Source organism: Scyliorhinus torazame, chromosome 5, assembly GCF_047496885.1.
Source record: "Scyliorhinus torazame isolate Kashiwa2021f chromosome 5, sScyTor2.1, whole genome shotgun sequence".
NCBI lineage: Eukaryota > Metazoa > Chordata > Chondrichthyes > Carcharhiniformes > Scyliorhinidae > Scyliorhinus > Scyliorhinus torazame.
Genome location: NC_092711.1, coordinates 160,194,757 through 160,215,482, shown reverse-complemented (window position 1 = coordinate 160,215,482; position 20,726 = coordinate 160,194,757). Strand labels below are relative to the sequence as shown.

Here is a 20,726-nt window from a genome sequence, read left to right as displayed (position 1 = left end):
TCGCTCTGGAGTCCTCCCATAGTCCAAAGATATACAGGTTGAGTGAGGTTATGGGGATATGGCAGAGGAATAGACTGAGGTAGCTGTTCTGGGTACGGTTGGTGCAGACTCGATGGGCCGATTGGTCCCCTTCTGTACTGTAGAATTCCATTCTATGGAATAAACATCCTTGCAGATTCTTACAGCTTTGTGGCTGGGCCATTTCAGAGTCAACCACATTGTTGTGGATCTGGAGTCACATGTAGTCCAGACCAGGTAAGGAGGCAGATTTCCTTCCCGAAAGGGCATTAGTAAACCAGATGGGTTTTTTCACCAACAATGGAGAAGATCATTAGACTTATAGTTTGTGTTTTTAATATATGTATTTTATACCAAATACAATCAATTATACAAACAACAACCAAATACCGTTGGCTATCAAACAGTTTCTCATTTTCCCCCTTTTTCTTCCTAAACTACCCCAACATCCCTTTCCCAACTGACCCCCCCCCCTCCCCTCCCCTCCCCCACCGGGCGACAAACAGATCCTTAAATAGAGACAGAAAGACCCTCCGTCTTACGCAGAACCCTCTTCACCCTCGGAGAACCCTTCTCCAACTACAGAAATTCCGCCAAATCCCCCATCCATGCCGATACCTTCGGTGGGGCGACCGACCTCCAACCCAGTGAGATTCGCCGCCAGGCAATCATAGTGGTGAAGACCCACTTCCCCTCCAGCAGCTCTGGCAGATCCGAAACACCAGAAAGCCCCACCTTGGAAATCAATGGCCAGAATCCCCCAACTTCGGGCACACCCAAAACATGTGAACATGATTGACAGGCCCCCTCCTGTACCTCTCACATCTGTCCTCAGGGAAGAACCCATCCATACCAGCCCGAGTCACAAATGCAAAAAACATAACATTTACAAAACTTGTATATACACGTCGAGACAGAAATTTAAAAGGATTCCCAAGGCAGCGGGAGGTGTTGACAGTCAATGGATGGGAGGCGGGTTTGTGAGATGGACTGGGCGGTGTTCACGACTCTCTGAAGTTTCTTGCAGTCTTGGACCGAGCAGTTGCCAGGCCAGGCTGTGATGCAATCAGATAAGATGCTTTCTATAGTCCATCTGTTAAAAGTTGGTAAGAGTCAATGTGGAAGTGCCGAATTTCCTTAGTTGCCTGAGGAAGTATAGGCGCAGTTGTGCTTACAGCAGAATCCAACCCCTGTCATCACTCATGAACTTGCTGGTGCCTCACCAGGTATGTTGACCGAGTGAATCCTTTCTCACACACGGTGCAGCTGAATGGCCTCTCCCCGGTATGAAGACACTGGTGTGCCTGCAACGTGGCTAACTGAGCGAATCCCTTCCCACAGACCGAGCAGGTGAATGGCCTCTTCCCAGTGTGAACTCGCTGGTGTGCCTGCAGATTGGGTAACTTAGTGAATTCCTTTCCACACACAGTACAGGGGAACGGCCTCTCCCCGGTGTGAATTTGTTGGTGTGCCTGTAGGTGGGATAACTGAGTGAATCCTATCCCACACTGAGAGCAGGTGAATGGCCTCTCCCCAGTGTGAACTCGCTGGTGTGCCTGCAGGTTGTGTAACTGAATGAATTCCTTTCCACACACACTGCAGGTGAACGGCTTCTCCCCAGTGTGAATTCGCTGGTGTACCTGTAGGTGGGATAACTGAGTGAATGCTGTCCCACACTGAGAGCAGGTGAATGGCCTCTCCCCAGTGTGAACTCGCTGATGTGCCTGCAGGTTGGATAACCGAGTGAATCCTGTCCCACAATCAGAGCAGGTGAATGGCCTCTCCCCAGTGTGAATTCGCTGGTGCGTCAGCAAATAGGCTGAGGTTCGAAACCTCTTTGTGCAGTGAGAGCAGCTAAACGGTCTCTCCTCAGTGTGAATTTGTTGGTGTGTCAGCAGTTGGGATGAATAACTGAACCCCTTTCCGCACGTGGAGCAGGTGAATAGCCTCTCCGTGTCGTGGACTGGCTGGTGCCTGTGTAGGTTGGATAACAGAGCAAATCCCTTCCCACACATGGGGCAGGTGAATGGCTTCTCCCTGACGTGGACTGACTGGTGTGTGTGCAGGTTGGATAACAGCGCAAATCCCTTCCCACATGTGGAGCAGGTGAAAGGCCTCTCTCCAGTGTGACTGCGCCGATGAGTTTCCAGTACAGATGGGAATCTGAATCCCTTCCCGCAGTCCCCACATTGCCACCGTTTCTCCATGGTCCAGCCACACTTATGTTTAAAACCTTCTGAAGCAGAAAGAAGATAAACCTTTATCCTTCTCGATTCAAAGGCCGATGATATTCAAGTCCCGGTGAATTGAGTGACTCAGTCAGATGGAGACGTGAGGTTTGGTTTGAGATTGCTGTCTGGAATTCTTCCTCTTCTAATATCCTGTAAAGGAATTTACAAATGTCATCACTGTCAGTACATGCTAGAAATTCAGAACAGACAATTCTAGTTTCTCTGGAATATTCTTTCCCCTCTCATTCCCCAAAAGGTGTAAATCTCCGTCCCACACACTCTCCCTCCATTCTCACTCTGCTGTGTCTAATATTCACCCTCCCAATTCTCCTGAAGGTGCTGATTCAGGCTGATTGACAGATCCATGCTCACTGCTTCCTGTCCAGGACACAGACATCTGAAAATATTTGAGCAGGCTGCCAGCCTAACGGAAATATGTAACTGGACTAAAATTGTGTTTAATGTACAGGATTGTTTCAGATGGTTAAGATACAGGGGGCTGTGATTGATCACGATCTTGAACTTGCTGCCAGTGAGGGTCCTCAAGCAGAGCTGATCAATAATTTCTAACTGAAATTGGATGGATGCTGCAGGGTTACAGAATGGGACCCACTCCAGACTGACAGAATTGGTCGACATCAACTCGAGTTGTCCTTCTGTGCCACGACGACGTTATGACTGGAAATCTGTTGGGTGAAAATATTCACGAATAGACCTTTCTGGTGAGCAAGAGAAGCAATGTATTGTTACAGAGCTCTGGGAGAAGAGTCCCAGAACCCGTGGAAACATCTTCCCGTTCGAGCCAGGGCTTACGCTGGTTTAATATACAGTTTCAAAAAGCGGAATTAGTTTGTGTACTCATTTACATGTAGCCAATCGATTCCCCTATTTACACATTCAGATCACATTTCTCCAATCAGGTCCTTACACATTAGGTTTGTAATTGATAATGTGGAAAGATGTGTCATTTGAAACATGGAAGTCTGACAATACCTGATTTAAGAAACATGAGAGGATGCAGGGAAAGACCCCACGAATGGTTAATAGCAGCTGCAAAGAGCAGGATTATAAAATGCAGATTCCTTCTTCCAAACAGACTTAGCAAACAGACAGGATTTTTGTAAGCATCTGGAAAAGCATGGATGAGGGTTTCACTTGAGTTAGGTGATAAATGTAAACCTTTCAAGTTATAACCAAGTGGATTTTTAGCATACAGCTAAAAGCAATGTTTCACACCTTCATTGAAATTAATTATCTTAGTAAGCAGCTGGAAAGGAAAGGATGAGATTCAGTTGAATTTGGTGACAATACCGTGTGAAATGTTGCTAATATCAGGTAAATTAAAGAAAATTGGAGACTATCAGTCTACGAGAAACATAATTTAAAGCTAAAATCAAAGTGAAAATTATGGGGACACAATTGGAAAATAAAACTATAGAAATGACAGGGACCAAGATTCACACCCCTCTTGAAATCAAAGCATTTTGAATATCACAAAGGAACTTTGAACATCACAAAGGAACTTTGAACATCACAAAGGAACTTTGAACATCACAAAAGACGATGTAATCAGATCTGAGGGCTGAGGCCATGCCCAAAATGAATACTTAGTCGTGTGTTAGAAAAATTCAGATTAAAGGTACCTTTTACAATCCAAGTGAAATAAAAGTTACTTTACAATAAAGACATAAAAACTTAATAACTGTTTGAAAAATATATAAACCCAGAGACCAGAGCAGGAACTACAAGAACCAGAGGGAGGGAGAGAGAGAGAGAGAGAGAGAGAAGGGACAAGAGAAGCAAGCAAGGTAGCCGAGCTAAAACAGCTAATACATCTAAGGAAGACTAGAATTTAAAGAGGAGGCAGAGTCAGCTCAGAGACAGCCAGCAGAGTCAGCTCTCACAGCTCGGTACGTGGGAAAGATAGGACATAGCAACCAATGGAGGGATGCTTTTCTAATTGGAGGGCTGTGACCAGTGGTGTTCCACAGGGATCAGTGCTGGGACCGTTGCTCTTTGTAGTATATATAAATGATTTGGAGGAAAATGTAACTGGTCTGATTAGTAAGTTTGCAGACGACACAAAGGTTGGTGGAATTGCGGTTAGCGATGAGGACTGTCGGAGGATACAGCAGGATTTAGATTGTCTGGAGACTTGGGCGGAGAGATGGCAGATGGAGTTTAATTCGGACAAATGTGAGGTAATGCATTTTGGAAGGTCTAATGCAGGTAGGGAATATACAGTGAATGGTAGAACCCTCAAGAGTATTGAAAGTCAAAGAGATCTAGGAGTACAGGTCCACAGGTCATTGAAAGGGGCAACACAGGTGGAGAAGGTAGTCAAGAAGGCATACGGCATGCTTGCCTTCATTGGCCGGGGCATTGAGTATAAGAATTGGCAAGTCATGTTGCAGCTGTATAGAACCTTAGTTAGGCCACACTTGGAGTATAGTGTTCAATTCTGGTCGCCACACTACCAGAAGGATGTGGAGGCTTTAGAGAGGGTGCAGAAGAGATTTACCAGAATGTTGCCTGGTATGGAGGGCATTAGCTATGAGGAGCGGTTGAATAAACTCGGTTTGTTCTCACTGGAACGCAGGAGGTTGAGGGGAGACCTGATAGAGGTATACAAAATTATGAGGGGCATAGACAGAGTGGATAGTCAGAGGCTTTTCCCCAGGGTAGAGGGGTCAATTACTAGGGGGCATAGGTTTAAGGTGAGAGGGGCAAGGTTTAGAGTAGATGTACGAGGCAAGTTTTTTACGCAGAGGGTAGTGGGTGCCTGGAACTCGCTACCGGAGGAGGTAGTGGAAGCAGGGACGATAGGGACATTTAAGGGGCATCTTGACAATTATATGAATAGGATGGGAATAGAAGGATATGGACCCAGGAAGTGTAGAAGATTGTAGTTTAGTCGGGCAGCATGGTCGGCACGGGCTTGGAGGGCCGAAGGGCCTGTTCCTGTGCTGTACATTTCTTTGTTCTTTGTTCTTTGTTCAACCGAGCTAACCAGCGAATACATCTAAAGAAGACCAGATTTTGAAAAGATTGATTGTCAAGTTGGGCCTGAAGGTCCCTTCAACCAACCAGAAGGATCCAGAAGCAAGATCTTTTTACTTTTCTGTAAAGACAGTGATTGCATCTTTTAAAAGAAAAAATATATAATCATAAAATAACTTAAAAGTTTTAATCTGAAATAGTGGTTATTCCAAAGTCTACTTTACTTACTTTACAATGCGGGACCCAGGATCGATACTACTAAGTGGTAAGTAAATGAAATCTTCAGTGAAGGTATGGGTTATACCGGGGGATAACTTGAAAATATAGTTTGACCTGAATAGCACCCACCAAATCCCTGTTCACTATTTAGAATGTCGGCCCTTTTTGGTATAGGGGGACTTCTAAGAATAGTGGTGAGTTTTCAACAACAGGTTACATTGTTCCAATCAGCTCTTTACATTTGTGATTACATATTGGTCATGGTGTCTCAGGTAGTGATGCACAAAGAGGGCCTCTTCCTCTTTTGGTTGCTATTTTGAGTTTGGTCACTCGCTCCTGTGGTTGTGGAGCAATGGGTCAGTTACATACACAGGATGCACCTGGTCAGGGGACACTTGTTTTCATCAAAGTTTGTGTTCAGCAGAATTCAGTGTTCATACTTTCGAAGGTGACAGGGTGTGTATTATACGGCCTTTGGGGCATGCGGCTTCACAGATGTTCCGTATCTACACCTTACCTGTAGCTCATCAACTACCCTTCACATGGAGTCCTCCGCACATTGCTCGATATTTCTGTCATCTTTGTTGTTGCCAGGTGCACATATCAAAGGGTTCAATGTTCCAGTCTCATCGTCTGTCACTGCGCTAGCAACAGGCATCATCTGAGCCACCATGACTTTACAGCAAGTATTAAAACATCCAATAATTAAACAACATATTACAAGGATTATGACTCGCCCATGTGTCAGGTATGATCACCAGGATCCTCCCGGTAACCAATCTAACCATCCATTCCCCGGTGATTCATGTAACTTTTTAACCTCCTGGTGGATATGATCCGCAAGGTTAGTGATGTTCTCCGAGCTGTCAGGAATATAGGTACAACTTTCGGAGCCAATTCTGGTACAAGTTCCACCCTCACTAAGCAGGAGGTAATTTAGGGCCATTCGGTTTTGCAGTGTCACTGTCCTTATTGCTACCATTTCGGTGCTTATCTCGATCAGTGCCTCGGTAGTATCGTTTGCCACTTCTTCCAGAATTTTAGCGACCGTTCGTAGTTCTTTTATGGCAAAGGCCACTCCTATGGTGGTGGTGGTGGTGGTGGGGGGGGGGGGTTTGTCTCGGTTATCTTTTTGTAAGGCCTGGGTTCTCTCTCAGGGTCCGTATGTGGTGTACATAGGGAACAACATATCCTAAGTAGCAGGATCCTGTCCACTTACTGGGAGCCATGGGTGAGCTTTGTGTCCACAAATAAAGTGGACATTATAATGTACCGTTATATGCTGTGGATCGCATCGGATTAGTTCCCATTGTCACTACCCAGATCCACTCTCTTGCCCCTGGGTATGTGTTATTGGGCAACTCTTTCAGCTATGCATATCCCTTGGAGATGTCATATGTCCATCGGCATGTGCTGTGTCCCACGCTAATCACCCCGGGCCATCCCGTTGGGGTTCTTTGCAGACATAACACCTCATTAGTCCACCTCATATCAGTGATTGCGAACCATGGTGGAGCTTGGGTGAAATTATACCGGGGTTGGTAAAACCCGGTGAACACCCCTGAGATGGTACCCTGCCTTCTTCCATTGTTCTAGATGTATGGCGTATATATCTATCCCCGCGATATCGTCCATCGATTTCCCCCGCGTCTCGTTCTGCTTAATTATTCACGCTGCCACCTCCGTTATATTAAAGGGCACTGATCTCAGGGGTATTCCCCCTTTTGCATGGATTGGCACATGGGCACACACCCAACAGCTAGAGACATCTATGCCTTTCGCATATAAACATGACATGTACAAGTAGGTATTTACATGCAAGTCCCGTTAATTCTGCGTTGGGAGTCGACTCCCGGTTATTACCATCAAACATATTATCATTCTTACAGCAAACATCATGGGTCTTCTGCAGTTCTTCGGAATTTTGGTTGTGTGGAGTTACCTGATTTGAACATAAATACATATTTTTACTCTCGGTATACTTTTAATTGTGCCCAATGTTTCCATCGTCCCATACCCTTTATGTTCGCACATACACAGGTATCCCCACTGATCAGGACTTGATACGGTCCTGTCCATCGGGGGCGAACCCAGGCTTTCCAGGTAGCACCTTTACCATCACCTTCGTCTCTGCTGTAGGGACATCAGGGAATGCGGTCCAAAATAAGTCCAGATTTTTCTCCTTTGTCTCCTGCCCAGTCCACACTGGCTGCCGCATTTCCTTTAACTGATTACTGAGCTCTAATATGTAGCTACACGTCCTGTCCCTTATCGGACTATTTCTTCTCCCCGTTATTATCCCCTGCACAGTTGCATAGCTCATCCCGTCGTCACCTCATAGGATGATAATCCAGTTGTTCGGTTTGAGCTCGCTTTTAACTTCATTAGGACAATGAGCAGCACATCTACCCATTGCTGCCGATTCTCCCCTAGAGCCTTTGCCAGGGCAGTTTTTAGGGTCCTATTCATCTGCTCTACCATTCCTGAGCTTTGGGGATGGTCAGGGATGTGGAATTTTTGTTCGATCCCCATCGACTCACATGTTTTCTTCATTACTGTTCCAGTAAAGTGTGTTCCTTGGTCCAAATCTAGTTGCAAGGGTATCCCCCAGCGAGGAATCACATCCTTGTCTAATATTCGTGCCACGGTTGTGGCTGTGCGGGTTTGGAATGCCTCCACCCATCTGGTAAATTGGTCAATTATTACTAGGCAGTATCGTTCTCCCTGGCTCGGAGGTTGTGATCCGGTAAAGTCAATTTGGAGATTCTCCCAGGGTCCCTTTGGTCTCGGCTGATGTGCCACCCAGATCTTTACGGGGCGCCCCAGGTTGTACTGCGCACATGGGATGCATCTCTGACAGTGCTTAGCTATACCTCTCCCCATTCCTGGCCACCACCATTCCTTTCCGATAAGTGTATCATGGCCTCTCTTCCTGCCTGGTCCATACTATGGTGTAATTCAAGGAGGGTCTGCCTGAGGCAGGCAGGGGCAATTACCCTTCCATTCTTCCTCAAGATCCCTTTCTTATCTGGCTTCCCCCCCTTTTTTTTATCCCATTCCTCCTTTTCTTCCCTTGGTATGTCTTTGTGTAATTATTCAACACTGACATCTTCTACCTGGGCACTTATGACGGGAATGTCGTGTTCCAGGGCAATTTGGGCCGCCTTGTCTGTTGCTTCATTACTTTTTTGTTGGGGTGTCTCTGCCTTCTGGTGGGCCTTAATGTTTATCACTGCTACCTGTCACGGTAACTTTGTGGCTTCCAATAAGGCTTCTATACGTTATTGTTGTTTTATCCTATCTCCTCCAGAAGTGACAAAGCCTCTCCTTTCCCATGCCATCATATAGTTGTGCACGACCCTGAAGGCATACCTATTATCTGTGTATATGTTCACCGTCTTCCCCTTGGCCATGATCAGGGCCTGAGTGAAAGCCATCAATTCAGCCACCTCTGCTGACAGTGCTTCTTCCAGCCTTCCCGAGAGGACTTTTCTTAATTTGTCATCTACTAATGCCCATCCGGTTCGTGGGGACCATTGACATATTTTCTCATTCCATCTGCATCCAGGTAAGTTCTGGGGTTTCTAGAGGGTCTTCTTCTACTATCATACCACTTACCTCCTCAACTATCTCAGAGTATACATAGGACTCTCCTGTGTATATGATTCCTTCTGCAGGGTTTTCCCCGGTGTCCTTTATGATGACCACTGATCTATCATTAGGAATTAAGTAAGTAGTCTTACAACATCAGGTTAAAGTCCAACAGATTTGTTTCAAATCACCAGCTTTCGGAGCACAGCTCCTTCCTCAGGTGGAGCTGAATTTTCCTCAGCTGAAGGTGAACTTTCACCTGAGGAAGGAGCTGAGCTCCGAAAGCTAGTTGGACTTTAACCAGGGGTTGTAAGACTTCTTACTGTGCCCACCCCAGTCCAACACCGGCATCTCCACATCATTAGGAATTAAGACTGTTTCCCAGTGGGTCTGTTGTAGGTTTGAGACTGATCTGAGCTTACTGTTGTTCAACATTTCTACAATGGTATGCCTGGTGTGTAAGATGATATCTCCGTTCATTACTGTAGGTTCGCTGACCCTGACCGCCCATGCTGCGCAGTCCAGAACTGCCACGCAGCGAGACAAGCCCGTCTTGTTGAGTAATATGCCACTGGTCTTCGCCTGTCCCCGTGGACTTCGGTCACTACTGCGGCATGGAACTCACCTTCGTTCCTGCAATGTATGTAGGTCGGCTTTCTCTGGTCTGGTGGACCGAGGCCGGGGGCAGAAGTCAATGCTTGTTTTAACTTCCCGTGTGCTTCTTCCTGTTCCGGTCCCCAGTCTATGGAGCAGAGTGATTCCTATTGGCTGATTGCGGCCAGGCTCCCCGTGACGTCACAATCCGGAAGTGACATTTTGAGCCTCACAGTTATTCCTATTGGACAAGTGATCCACTGTGACGTCTAAAGGACGGAAGTGACATTATGAGCTTCAGTGTGATTTCTGTTCAGAGTGATTCGTACAGGATTGCATTGTGACGTCACAGGAATGGAGGGACGTTCGCAGTCAGTTTGGGACAAACAAAATGCTGCAGATTGGAAATGAGCTCAGTGCGTCCGGCGGTGAAAGCCCCGCCCACTCCCACGTGAGGCCCGAATCCACCCCCTATTGGCTACAGGAACAATGGAAACCTGGGGAGGACCGGAAATACGCTGGGCCTGCAGCAGATCAGTGTCTTTGTGTCAATGGCTGCACGGAGCTTCCTCCACTGGTCTGCCCAGCAAAGCTGCTGCTCCTCTGTCTGAGTGAATATCGATCTTCACACAGACTGAAACTTCCTCCTGTCTCCAACATCTGGGGGTAAAACACTTTCTTTTCTCCCCCTTTCCATTTCTTTTCAAATTCTGACCTTCAATTGCTTTTTTGAAAAAAAAATTAAACTTTCCAATTATTTCTTTATTCCAATTAAGGGGCAATTTGGCATGGCCAATTCACTTACCCTGCATATCTTTGGGCTGTGGGGGTGAGACCCACGCAGACATGGGGAGAATGTGCAAACCCCACACGTATAGTGACCTGAGGCCAGGATCGAACCTGGGACCTCAGCGCTGTGAGGCAGCAATGCGATCCATTGTCACCGTGTCACCCCTGACCTTCAATTGTTGACTTATTTAAATCCCCAGGCCTCCGTGGGAGGCAAGGGAGGAGATTGAAGAGGATCTGACAATTTCAAATCTTCTCTGGTCACAGGAGCGGAGCTAGAGGACAGGAGGACAGATAATGTAGTACCATTACTCAAGAGAAGTAAGAAAATACCAGGAAATTACAGACCAGTGAGTCTAACTTCAGTGTGTGGAGATGCTGGCGTTGGACTGGGGTGAGCACAGTAAGAAGTCTTACAATACCAGGTTAAAGTCCAACAGGTTTGTTTCAAATCACTAGCTTTCGGAGCACTGCTCCTTCCTCAGGTGAACGAAGTGGTGGGTTCCAGAAACATATATATAGACAAAGTCAAAGCTGCAATACGATGCTTTGAATACAAGTTTTTGCAGGTAATTAAGTCTGCAGGTCCAGACGGAACAACTGGGGAGAGGGAGAATCACAGGTTAAAGAGGTGTGAATTGTCTCAGGCCAGGAGAGTTGGTAGGATTTTGTTTCGATTTGGATTTTGGTCTGACATCAGTGGTCGTTAACTACTGGAAAAAAACTCTGGGGCAGAATTGATCAAGGATAGTCAATATGGTTTTGTCAGGGGGAGATCGGGTCTTTCAAATTTAATCTGAATTTTTTGAGGAGGTGACTAGGTGATGAAGGCTGTACAGTTAATGCAGTTTAAGTGGACTTCTGTGAGCCTTTTGATAAAGTCTGACACGGAAGACTAGTCAGGAAGATAAAAGCCCTGGGGATACAGGGCAATTTGTCAAATTGAATCCAAAATTGGCTTTCTGGCAGGAGGCAGAGGGTGATGGTCGAAGATTGTCTTTGTCACTGGAAGTCTGTGTCCAGTGATATTCCGATAGGATCAGTACTGGGTCCCTTGTTGTTTGTGGTGTACATTAATGATCGGGTGTGAATGTAGGAAGTAAGTACGTTTGCAGATGACACAGAAATTGGTGGTGTGGGAAATAGTGAGGAGGAAAGCCTTAGATTACAGGATGATGTGGATGGACTGGTTAGATGGACAGAACAGTGGCAAATGGAATTTAACTCTGAAAAGTGTGAGGTCATGAATTTTGGGAGGATTAACAAGGCAAGAGAATATACAATGAATGGTTGGACCCTAGGAAGTACAGAGGACCAGAGGGACCTTGGTATGCATGTCCATAGGTCCCTGAAGACAGGTAGATAAGGTGGTCACGAGGGGATATAAGAGTATAGGTCATAGGAGCAGAATTAGGCCATTCAATCCATCGGGTTATGGGATTCATGCTTCTATTGGCTGAGATATAGAATATAAGAGCAGGGAGCATTTGATCGGCCAAAGCATACAAGGCTGTGGACCAAGTGGTGGGAAATGGGATGAGAATAGATAGGTACTAGATAGCTGATGCTGAAATGATGGGCTGGAGGGCTTCTTGTTCTGCTGTAAAACTCTGATTCTATGAGGACAGAGAGATGTCTGGTGTTGTTTTATTACACAGATTAGATATATTATTGATTGTTCTGGAATAAAGTACATTGATTATTCTGGTTTTGTAATATAGTCCTGTAGCTACGTTATATATTTCCAGTCAGATTTATAACAGAAGACAAGGAGTCCATTGGACGTTTCAAGTCGATGCCCACTCTGTTGAGCAATTCTGTCAGTGTCGAGTGGGTCACATTCTGCGACCCTGCATTGCCCATCCAATTTCAGTTAGAAATTATTCATCATCTTTGCTTTAAAAATAAAGTTTTTCAGTTTTACAAATTCTTATAGAACATACAAATTTTTATAAAACCCCAAAACATCTACCAAGAAAAAAAGAAACAAAACACAATCCGACACAAGACAACTCCACCCCCCCCCACCTCCCAATCCCCCCCACCTCCCAATCTCCCCTCCCCCCACCCCCCACCACAGCAACTGATAGTGACCAGCTCCTTGAAGTAAGTAATAGAAGGCCACTACCTTGAGTAAAACTCTGGACTGATCCCCTCACGGTGTATTTAACCTTTTCAGTATAAAAATTCCATTAGATCCCCACACCATGCTGGGGCACTTGGTGGGGTTGGAGACCTCCACCGAGCAGGACTCACCTCTGGGTGATCAACGAGGGGAAGGCAAGAACATCGGCCTCCGCTCTCCCGTCTGCAGCCCCAGCGAGTCCGACACCCCAAATATGGCAACCAAAGGGCAGGGCTCCAGTTCGATATTGATAATCGCCGACATGGTACTAAAGAAGGAGACCTGAAAGCTCACTAGTTTGGGACAGGACCAGGACATGTGTGTGTGGTTGGCCGGCCGGACCTCTGGAACACCGCTCACACCTATTGTCCACATCCGGGGAAAAACTGCTCATCCTCTCCTTGGTTATGTGTCCCCTAAACACTACCTTGAGCTGGACCAAGCCCAGTCTCGCACACAAGGACGTGGAGTTCACCCTGCCAAGGACTTCACTCCACACCCCATCATCTCCTACAGGCCCCACATCCTCCTCCCACTTCACTTTCACTCCATCCACTGAGCTTACTTCTTCTGAAAGGATCCGCCCATAGATTCCAGATGTGTTACCCTCCTCCGATCCCGCAAGTAAAAGGATCCTTTCCATTAGAGATGCTAGCAGAGCTTGCCCTTGTTTCTCAAAGTACTTCCCAACCTGCTTCTCAAACTCCGAGGCCAGTGCCCCCACCAGCATATCCCTCGTGATAGGAACGGCTGCACCCACTGGAGTCAACTCCACCAACCTCCCTCCTGGTGAGCCACACGGACCCACCAAATCCGTCGAAGGGTTTCCTCTCGTAACTTCCTTCCCATCAGACTTTTTTAAATTTTCAGCATGATTTTGTCCACGTGTTCACTGGACCTTCAGCTTGACCCAAGTTTGTTCACATAAATTCCCCGGGAATTGGGCAAAAAAAGGACGAAAAAAACCAACCACCCTGGCGGTGCCGCCTAGTGTGTGACCTTCTCCAACATACAGCCACCGGAGATCTGACAGGAAGCAGTGAGCAGGGATCTGTCAATCAGCCTGAATCAGCACCTTCAGGAGAATTGGGAGGGTGAATATTAGATACAGCAGAGTGAGAATGGAGGGAGAGTGTGGGATGGAGAGTTACAGCTTGTGGGGGATGAGAGAGGAAAGAATGTTCCAGAGAAACTAGAATTGTCTGTTTTGAATTTCTATCCTGCACTGACAGTGATGTCTTTTGTTAACTCCTAGTCCAGAATATTCAACAGTGAGGATTTACAGAAAGAAATCTCAAACCAAACATCACATCAAGATCTGACCGAGTCACTCGGTTCATTAGGTCCTGAATATCATCGGCCTTTGAATCTGGAAAGAGAAATGCTTCCCTGATTTGTCAGCTTCAAAAGATTTTAACCATCAGTGTGACTGGAAAAGCACCGAGACACACACACCCGAGTGAGAGTATTCCAGAGCACTGACTGTGGAAAGAGCTTTAACCAGTTACACAGCCTGAAAAAACATCACACCATTCACAGCGGGGAGAGACCGTACACGTGTTCTGTTTCAACTGATTGTCCGACCTGGAGAGACACGAGGAGACCCAAAACATGGAGAAACCGTGGAAATGTGGGGACTGTGGGAAGGGATTCAGGGCCCCATCAAAGCTCGAAGCTCATAGACGCATTCACAGTGAGGAGAGGCCGTTCACCTGCTCTCAGTGTGGAAAGGGATTCATTCAGTTATCCAACCTGCAGAGACATCAGCGGGGTAACACTGGGGAGAAACCTTTTACCTGTTCTCAGTTTGGGAAGAGATTCACTCAGTTATCCAGCCTGAACTCACACCATCGAGTTCACACTGGGGTGACGCCATTCACCTGCTCTGAGTGTGGGAAAAGATTCACTCGGTTATCCAGCCTGAAGTCACACCAGCGAGTTCACACTGGGGAGAGGCCATTCACCTGCTCTCAGTGTGGGAAGAGATTCACTCACTTATCCAGCATGCGGAGACATCAGCGAGTTCACACTGGTGAGAGGCCATTCACCTGCTCTCAGTGTGGGAAGGGATTCACTGACTTATTCAATCTGCAGACACACCACCGACTTCACACCGGGGAGAGGCCATTCACCTGCTCTGACTGTGGAAAGGAATTCTCTCGACTATCCCACCTGCAAACACACCAGCGAATTCACACTGGGGAAAAGCCATTTAGTTGCTCTCAATGTGGGAAACGATTCAATGATTCATCCGCCCTGCGGAAACATCAGCGAGTTCACACTGGGGAGAGGCTGTTCACCTGCTCTGTGGGTGGGCGGGGATTCACTCAGTTATCCATCCTGCAGACACACCAGCAAGTACACACTGGGGAGAGGCCATTCACCTGCTCTGGCTGTGGGCAGAAATTCTCTCGGTTATCCAGCCTGCAGAGACACCAGCGAGTTCACACTGGGGAGAAGCTATTCACCTGCTCTCAGTGTGGGAAGGAATTCACTTGGTTATCCAGCCTGCAGACACACCAGAGAGTTCACACTGGGGAGAGGCTGTTCACCTGCTCTGACTGTGGGAAGGGATTTACTCAGTTATCCACACTGCGAGTACATGAGCGAGTTCACACTGGAGAGAGGCCCTTCACCTGCTCAGTGTGTGGGAAAGGATTCAGTCAGTCATCAGACCTGCTGAGACACCAGCGAGTTCACAAGTGATGACAGGGGTTGGATTCTGCTGTTATTGCTGCTGTTAATCACACCCAGGACTGAACCGTGTTGATTCTGACACTTGGTGCAGTGGGAGGGTTTCTTTCTGCTGGATTGGCCATGACTTTGCTTCCAGGCTGATGATCATTGAGCCTGGGAGAGCACATTTCCACTGAAATAATCCACAAAAGCTGATGGAAGGACATTTATTTTATCATGCAAAGTAAATAATGTTTTTCCTACCACTACAGGCAGATCTAATATAAATACATTTGTCTCTTTGGGAAGGATGCATCATCAATGGGTGCACACTCTCCCCGTGTCTGCGTGGGTTTCCTCCGGGTGCTCCGGTTTCCTCCCACAAGTCCCGAAAGATGTGCTTGTTAGGTGAATTGGACATTCTGAATTCTCCCTCCGTGACCTGAACAGGCGCCGGAATGTGGCGACTAGGGGCTTTTCACAGTAACTTCATTGCAGTGTTAATATAAGCCTACTTGTGACACTAATAGAGATTATTATTAAAGAAGGAAGTAAAGGATTAAACTGAAAGTGCTGCACAAATTTGAAAAGGTTTGTGTTCGGTCAAAGGTGGGACCGATTTTAAGAAGCAGCAAAAAATGAACAAAAATATAATAAAGAGGTAGGAAGGAAGTAGAGTCTGAGGGTAAACTAGCTTGAATATATAAATAGATAGAATCAGATGTGGCATGATTTATACAGTTGGGAGTTAAGGTCAGAACTTCAGCTTGGAACTGCCAACAAACAGCCTCGTCCATAGTACTTGAGGAAAAGGACAGTCACATTGCTGGGTGTTTATTGTAGACCCCCAGATAGCGGGAAATTGAGGAGCAAATATGTGCGCAAATCATGGAGGTGTGTAATAATAATAATAGGGTAATTATCTAAGGTGATTTCAACTTTCCCAACATTAATTGGAATAGTCATCAATAGTCATCATGTTAAGAGTTTAGTTAATAATCTTTATTAATGTCACAAGTAGGCTTACATTAACACTGCAATGACGTTACTGTGAAAATCCCCCAGTCGCCACATTCCGGCTCCTGTTCAGGTACACTGAGAGAGAATTCAGAATTTCCAATCCACTCAACAAGCAGATGGAGTAGAGTTCTGAAAATGTATGCAGGAGAACATTTTAGCTCAATATGTAGAGGGTCCAACAAGGGATGGTGCAGAGCTGGACCTAATTCTGGGGAATGAAGCCGGCAGGTGGTTGATGTGTTGGTGGGGGAGCATTTTAGTGATGGCGACCACAACATGGTACAAAATAAAATGGACAAGTTGCAAAAAAAGGTTGTGTATTGGGAGAGAGCGGATTTTAGTAAAATAAGACCATGGAAGTACAAGAGTTACTTGTGGGAAAATCTACAGAAGAGCACTGGGGTCATTCAAAAAGGAAATGGGGAGGGTATAGGCCCAACATGTTCCCTCGAGGGTAATAGGAAGGAATAACAAGCACAGAGAACCATGGATGGCCAGAGACATTCAGGATAAGATGAGAAGGAAAAGAGAGTCTTTTAGCAAGTACAAAGGGAGCAATCAACAAAGGCATTAGTGGAGTATAGAAAGTGCAGGGTGGAGTTTAAGAAAGCAATTAGGAGAGCAAAGAAAGGACATGAGAAAGTTCTGGCTGGTAAAAGTAGGGAAAATCCCAAGATATTCTCTAAGTATATCAATAACCGGGGAAAGAGTCGGGCCCATTCGGGATGAGGGGGAGTCTGTGGGTGGAGCCAGAGGACATTGGCAGGATGTTGAACAAATTCTTCACATCTGTCTTCACCCAAGAGAATGAGGAGGTAGATATGGAACTCGGGGAGAGAGACTGTGAGGTTCTTGAGCAAATAGGGAATGACAAGGTATTGGAGGTGTTGGCAGGCTTAAAAGTGGACAAATCTCCATATGCAGATGATGTATGTCCCAGGATGCTGTGGGAGGGAAGGGAGGAGATTGCACGGACTCTGCCCCAAATTTTTAACTGCTCTCTGGCCACAGAGGACTGGAGAATAGCTAATATGGTCCCACTATTTAAGAAAGGTTGTAGAGATAAGCCAGGGAACTACAGAGCAGTGAGTCTCACATCAGTGGTAGAGAAACTGTTGGCGAAAATTCTGAATGAGAGAATCTATTTCCACTTGGAGAGGCAAGGATTGATCAGGATTCGTCAGCATGACTTTGTCAGAGGGAGGTAATGCCTAACAAATTTGATTGAATTTTTTGAGCATGTGACCAAGTGTGTAGATGAGGGTAGTGCAGTTGATGGTGGTTAGGGGCTGTTTAGCACAGGGCTAAATCGCTGGGTTTGAAAGCAGACCAAGGCAGGCCAGCAGCACGGTTCAATTCCCGTAACAGCCTCCCCGAACAGGCGCCGAAATGTGGCGACTAGGGGCTTTTCACAGTAACTTCATTGAAGCCTACTTGTGACAATAAGCGATTTTCATTTCATTTTATATGGATTTCTGCAAAGCCTTTGACAAGGTCCCACATGGGAAACATATTACAAAGACAAATGCACATGGGATACAGGGTAACTTGATACGGTGGATTCAAAATTGACTTGGCTGTAGGAGACCAAGGGTGATGACAGATGGCTGCTTTAGTGACTGGAAGCCAGTATCCAGTGGTGTCCCACAGGGATCTGAGCCGGGTCCCCTATTGTTCATCATTTATATAAACAACATAGATGACGATGTGGGGGGTACGATCAGTAGGTTTACAGATGACACAACGATTGGCCGGGTGGTTAACAGTGAGGTGGAGTGTCTTGGGTTGCAGGAAGATACAGACGGGATGGTCAAGTGGGCAGAAAAAAGGAGATGGAATTGAACCCTGAAGTGTGAGGTGATACACTTTGGAAGTTGAAATTTGACTGGGAAGTATTCACTGAATGGCCTGACAGTGGGAAGTTCCAAGGAACAAGGGGACATTGGCGTGCTGTCCATAGATTTCTGAAGGCAGAAGGGCAGGTTAATAGGGTGGTGAAAAGAGGCATATGGGACACTCGCTTTTATTAATTGGGGCATAGATTACAAAAGCAGGGAGGTCATGTTGGAGTCGTGTAGAGGTTTGGTGAGACCACAGTTGGAGTACTGTGTACAATTCTGGTCACCACATTATAGGAAGAATGTGGTTGTACCGGAAAGTGGAGCTGAGTCCACAAAAGATCAGCCATGATCTCATTGAATGGTGGAGCAGGCTCGAGGGGCCAGATGGCCTACTCCTAGTTCTTATGTACTGGAGGGGTGCAGAGGTGATTCACCAGGATGTTGCCTGGGATGGAACATTTTAAGTTGTGAACAGAGGTTGGATAGGCTTGGGTTGTTTTCGTTGGAGCAGAAAAGACTGAAGGGCAGCATGATTGCACAGTGGTTAGCACTGTTGCCACACAGCGCCAGAGACCTGGGTTCGACTGTGTGGAGTTTGCACGTTCTCCCTGTGTCTGCGTGGGTTTCCCTCGTGTGCTCCAGTTTCCTCCCACAGTCCGAAGATGTGCAGGTTAGATGGATTGGCCATGCTAAATTGCCTCGAGGTGGGGAATTGGGCCGAGATAAGGTGCTCTTTCAGAGGGCCGGTGCAGACTCGATGAACTGAATGGCCTCCTTCTGCACTGTAGGGATTCTATGACCTGATCAAGGTGGACAAAATTATGAGTGGCATGGACAGGGTGGATCCAGGGTGGACAGCAGCTGTTCCCTTTAGTTCAAAGGTCAGCTACGAGGGGACAGAAGTTCAAGGTGAGGAGCAAGAGGCTTAGGGGGATTTGAGGAATAACATTTTTACCCAGAGGGTGCTGACAGTTTGGAATGCACTGCCAGGGAGGGTAGGAGAGGCGGGTTGCCTCACAGCCTTTAAAAAGTATCTGGATGAATACTTGGCATGTTCTAACATTGAAGGACCAGGTGCTGGCAAATGGGATTGGGGAGGCAGGTCAGGTGTCTTTCATGCTTCGGTGCAGACTCTGATGGGCTGAAGAGCCTCTTCTGCACTGTATTATTCTGTAAAGATCTGGATGAAGGTTTTGAACTTCAATCGCTTTAATTGATGGGCGGGGGGGGGGGGGGGGCTGGAAAGGACTCTCGCTGGAAATCACATGAGAGAGGAAAAAAAGACCAGTCGTCAACCTGCTAGTTGTGAAGGCAGTCTCATTGGGGAACAAGCTGAGGAAGGAAGGCTATGTTTGCTGGCTCTCTCTCTCTGCCTTGTCTAAAATTGTGTGTGGCTCTCACCCTGCAGTCAGAGAACTCTCAGTGTGACTGGTCTGCATTTAAACCTGCAAAGCTGGGACCAGTTGGTGATAAATCCCAGATTTATCCACCTGGACCAGCTTTACACGGGAAACTCCAGGTCAACAACCTGGAGACCCTGCAAACTTTATCCTTTGTTTTGTAACAGCCTCTGAAGCGAGACTCTATCTGTTTGTTGTTTGTTTGTCTATGCGTGTACTCGAGGAATTCTTCAGGAAGACATTGATAGTTTTACTTCCCAATTACAACCGTGCGTTTATCAATGCTTGCAACTTGTTAAAAGTACTTTGTTATATAATAAACAGTAGTTTATTGAAAGAAGCCTTGATAAAGACCTTTTTTGGGGAGATTGGGAGAGAAGTTGAACCGTTGGCCATTTTGGTGAGTAAATTGAAGCTTTAGGTGAATGGTACAACCTGCGGAGTTGTGGGGCGAGATACTACTCACACTCCTCCCATCCCGATTGGAACAATTTGAAGAGGAAAAGAGTAACTAAAGCTGGCATTTGTCCTCTGGAGAGTGAGTCTGGGGAATTGATAGTGGAAAACAACAAAATGGAGGAGGCTTTAAACGGGTATTTTGTGTCTATCTTCATGGTAGAAGCCTTAAAAAAATTCAGAAAGGTAATTGAAAATCAAGAGATGATAGAGAAGGATGAACATCGAACAATCACTGAGAAAAGTTCCAAGGAAACTATTGGACCCAAAGGCTGACAAGTCCCCAGGGCCAGATGACTTGTATCCTCGGGTTTTAAAAGTAGTGGAGGCACAGAGAGTAGATGCATTGGTTATAATCTCCCAAAATTCCTCAGATTCTGGAAGGGTCCCAGTGGATTGGAAAATAGAGAATGTAACACTTTTGTTCAGGAAAGAAGGGAGGAGAAAGCCGGAAACCATAGGCCAGTTAGCCTAACATGTGTGTCATAGAATCATAGAACATACAGTGCAGAAGGAGGCCATTCGGCCCATTGAGTCTGCACCGACCCACTTAAGCCCTCTCTTCCACCGTATCCCCATAACCCAATTACCCCTCATAGAAATGATGTAGAGATGCCGGCGTTGGACTGGGATGAGCACAATAAGAAGTCTTACAACACCAGGTTAAAGTCCAACAGGTTTGTTTCGATGTCACTAGCTTTCGGAGCGCTGCTCCTTCCTCAGGTGAATGAAGAGGTATGTTCCAGAAACATATGTATAGACCGAT

At 46.4% G+C, this 20,726-nt stretch overlaps 3 protein-coding genes across 12 annotated transcripts in view; 1 reads left to right on the top strand and 2 right to left on the bottom strand.

The window, feature by feature from the left end:
- The window catches only part of LOC140422190 (uncharacterized), an 81,495-nt gene that overhangs the window by 43,514 nt on the left and 17,255 nt on the right, over positions 1-20,726 (bottom strand). The window lies entirely within an intron of this gene.
- LOC140422177 (uncharacterized) lies at positions 505-13,442 on the bottom strand. Of its 5 annotated transcripts, none has more exons than XM_072507188.1 (3): positions 9,685-9,785; positions 7,332-7,410; positions 505-2,399 (listed from the first exon to the last, which is right to left on the bottom strand). In XM_072507188.1, the coding sequence occupies exon 3, from the start codon at positions 2,223-2,225 to the stop codon at positions 1,215-1,217; it is 1,011 nt and encodes a 336-aa protein (XP_072363289.1). In that variant the 5' UTR covers positions 2,226-2,399; positions 7,332-7,410; positions 9,685-9,785; the 3' UTR covers positions 505-1,214. The 5 variants fall into 5 exon arrangements, with proteins under 5 accessions (XP_072363289.1, XP_072363287.1, XP_072363290.1 ...); XM_072507186.1 differs by having other exon boundaries at positions 7,356-7,410; XM_072507189.1 differs by lacking the exons at positions 7,332-7,410; positions 9,685-9,785 and adding an exon at positions 13,376-13,442.
- On the top strand, positions 10,115-19,844 carry LOC140422171 (uncharacterized). Of its 6 annotated transcripts, none has more exons than XM_072507173.1 (3): positions 10,115-10,319; positions 10,710-10,882; positions 13,823-19,844. In XM_072507173.1, exon 3 carries the CDS (start codon positions 14,179-14,181, stop codon positions 15,271-15,273), a length of 1,095 nt encoding a protein of 364 aa, XP_072363274.1. In that variant the 5' UTR covers positions 10,115-10,319; positions 10,710-10,882; positions 13,823-14,178; the 3' UTR covers positions 15,274-19,844. The 6 variants fall into 6 exon arrangements, with proteins under 6 accessions (XP_072363274.1, XP_072363273.1, XP_072363275.1 ...); XM_072507172.1 differs by having other exon boundaries at positions 10,643-10,882; XM_072507174.1 differs by lacking the exon at positions 10,710-10,882.

Bases quoted from the DNA above. Each gene is read 5' to 3' on its own strand.
- LOC140422171 (XM_072507174.1), top strand. From the start codon at position 14,179: ATGGAGAAACCGTGGAAATGTGGGGACTGTGGGAAGGGATTCAGGGCC.
- LOC140422177 (XM_072507189.1), bottom strand. From the start codon at position 2,225: ATGGAGAAACGGTGGCAATGTGGGGACTGCGGGAAGGGATTCAGATTC.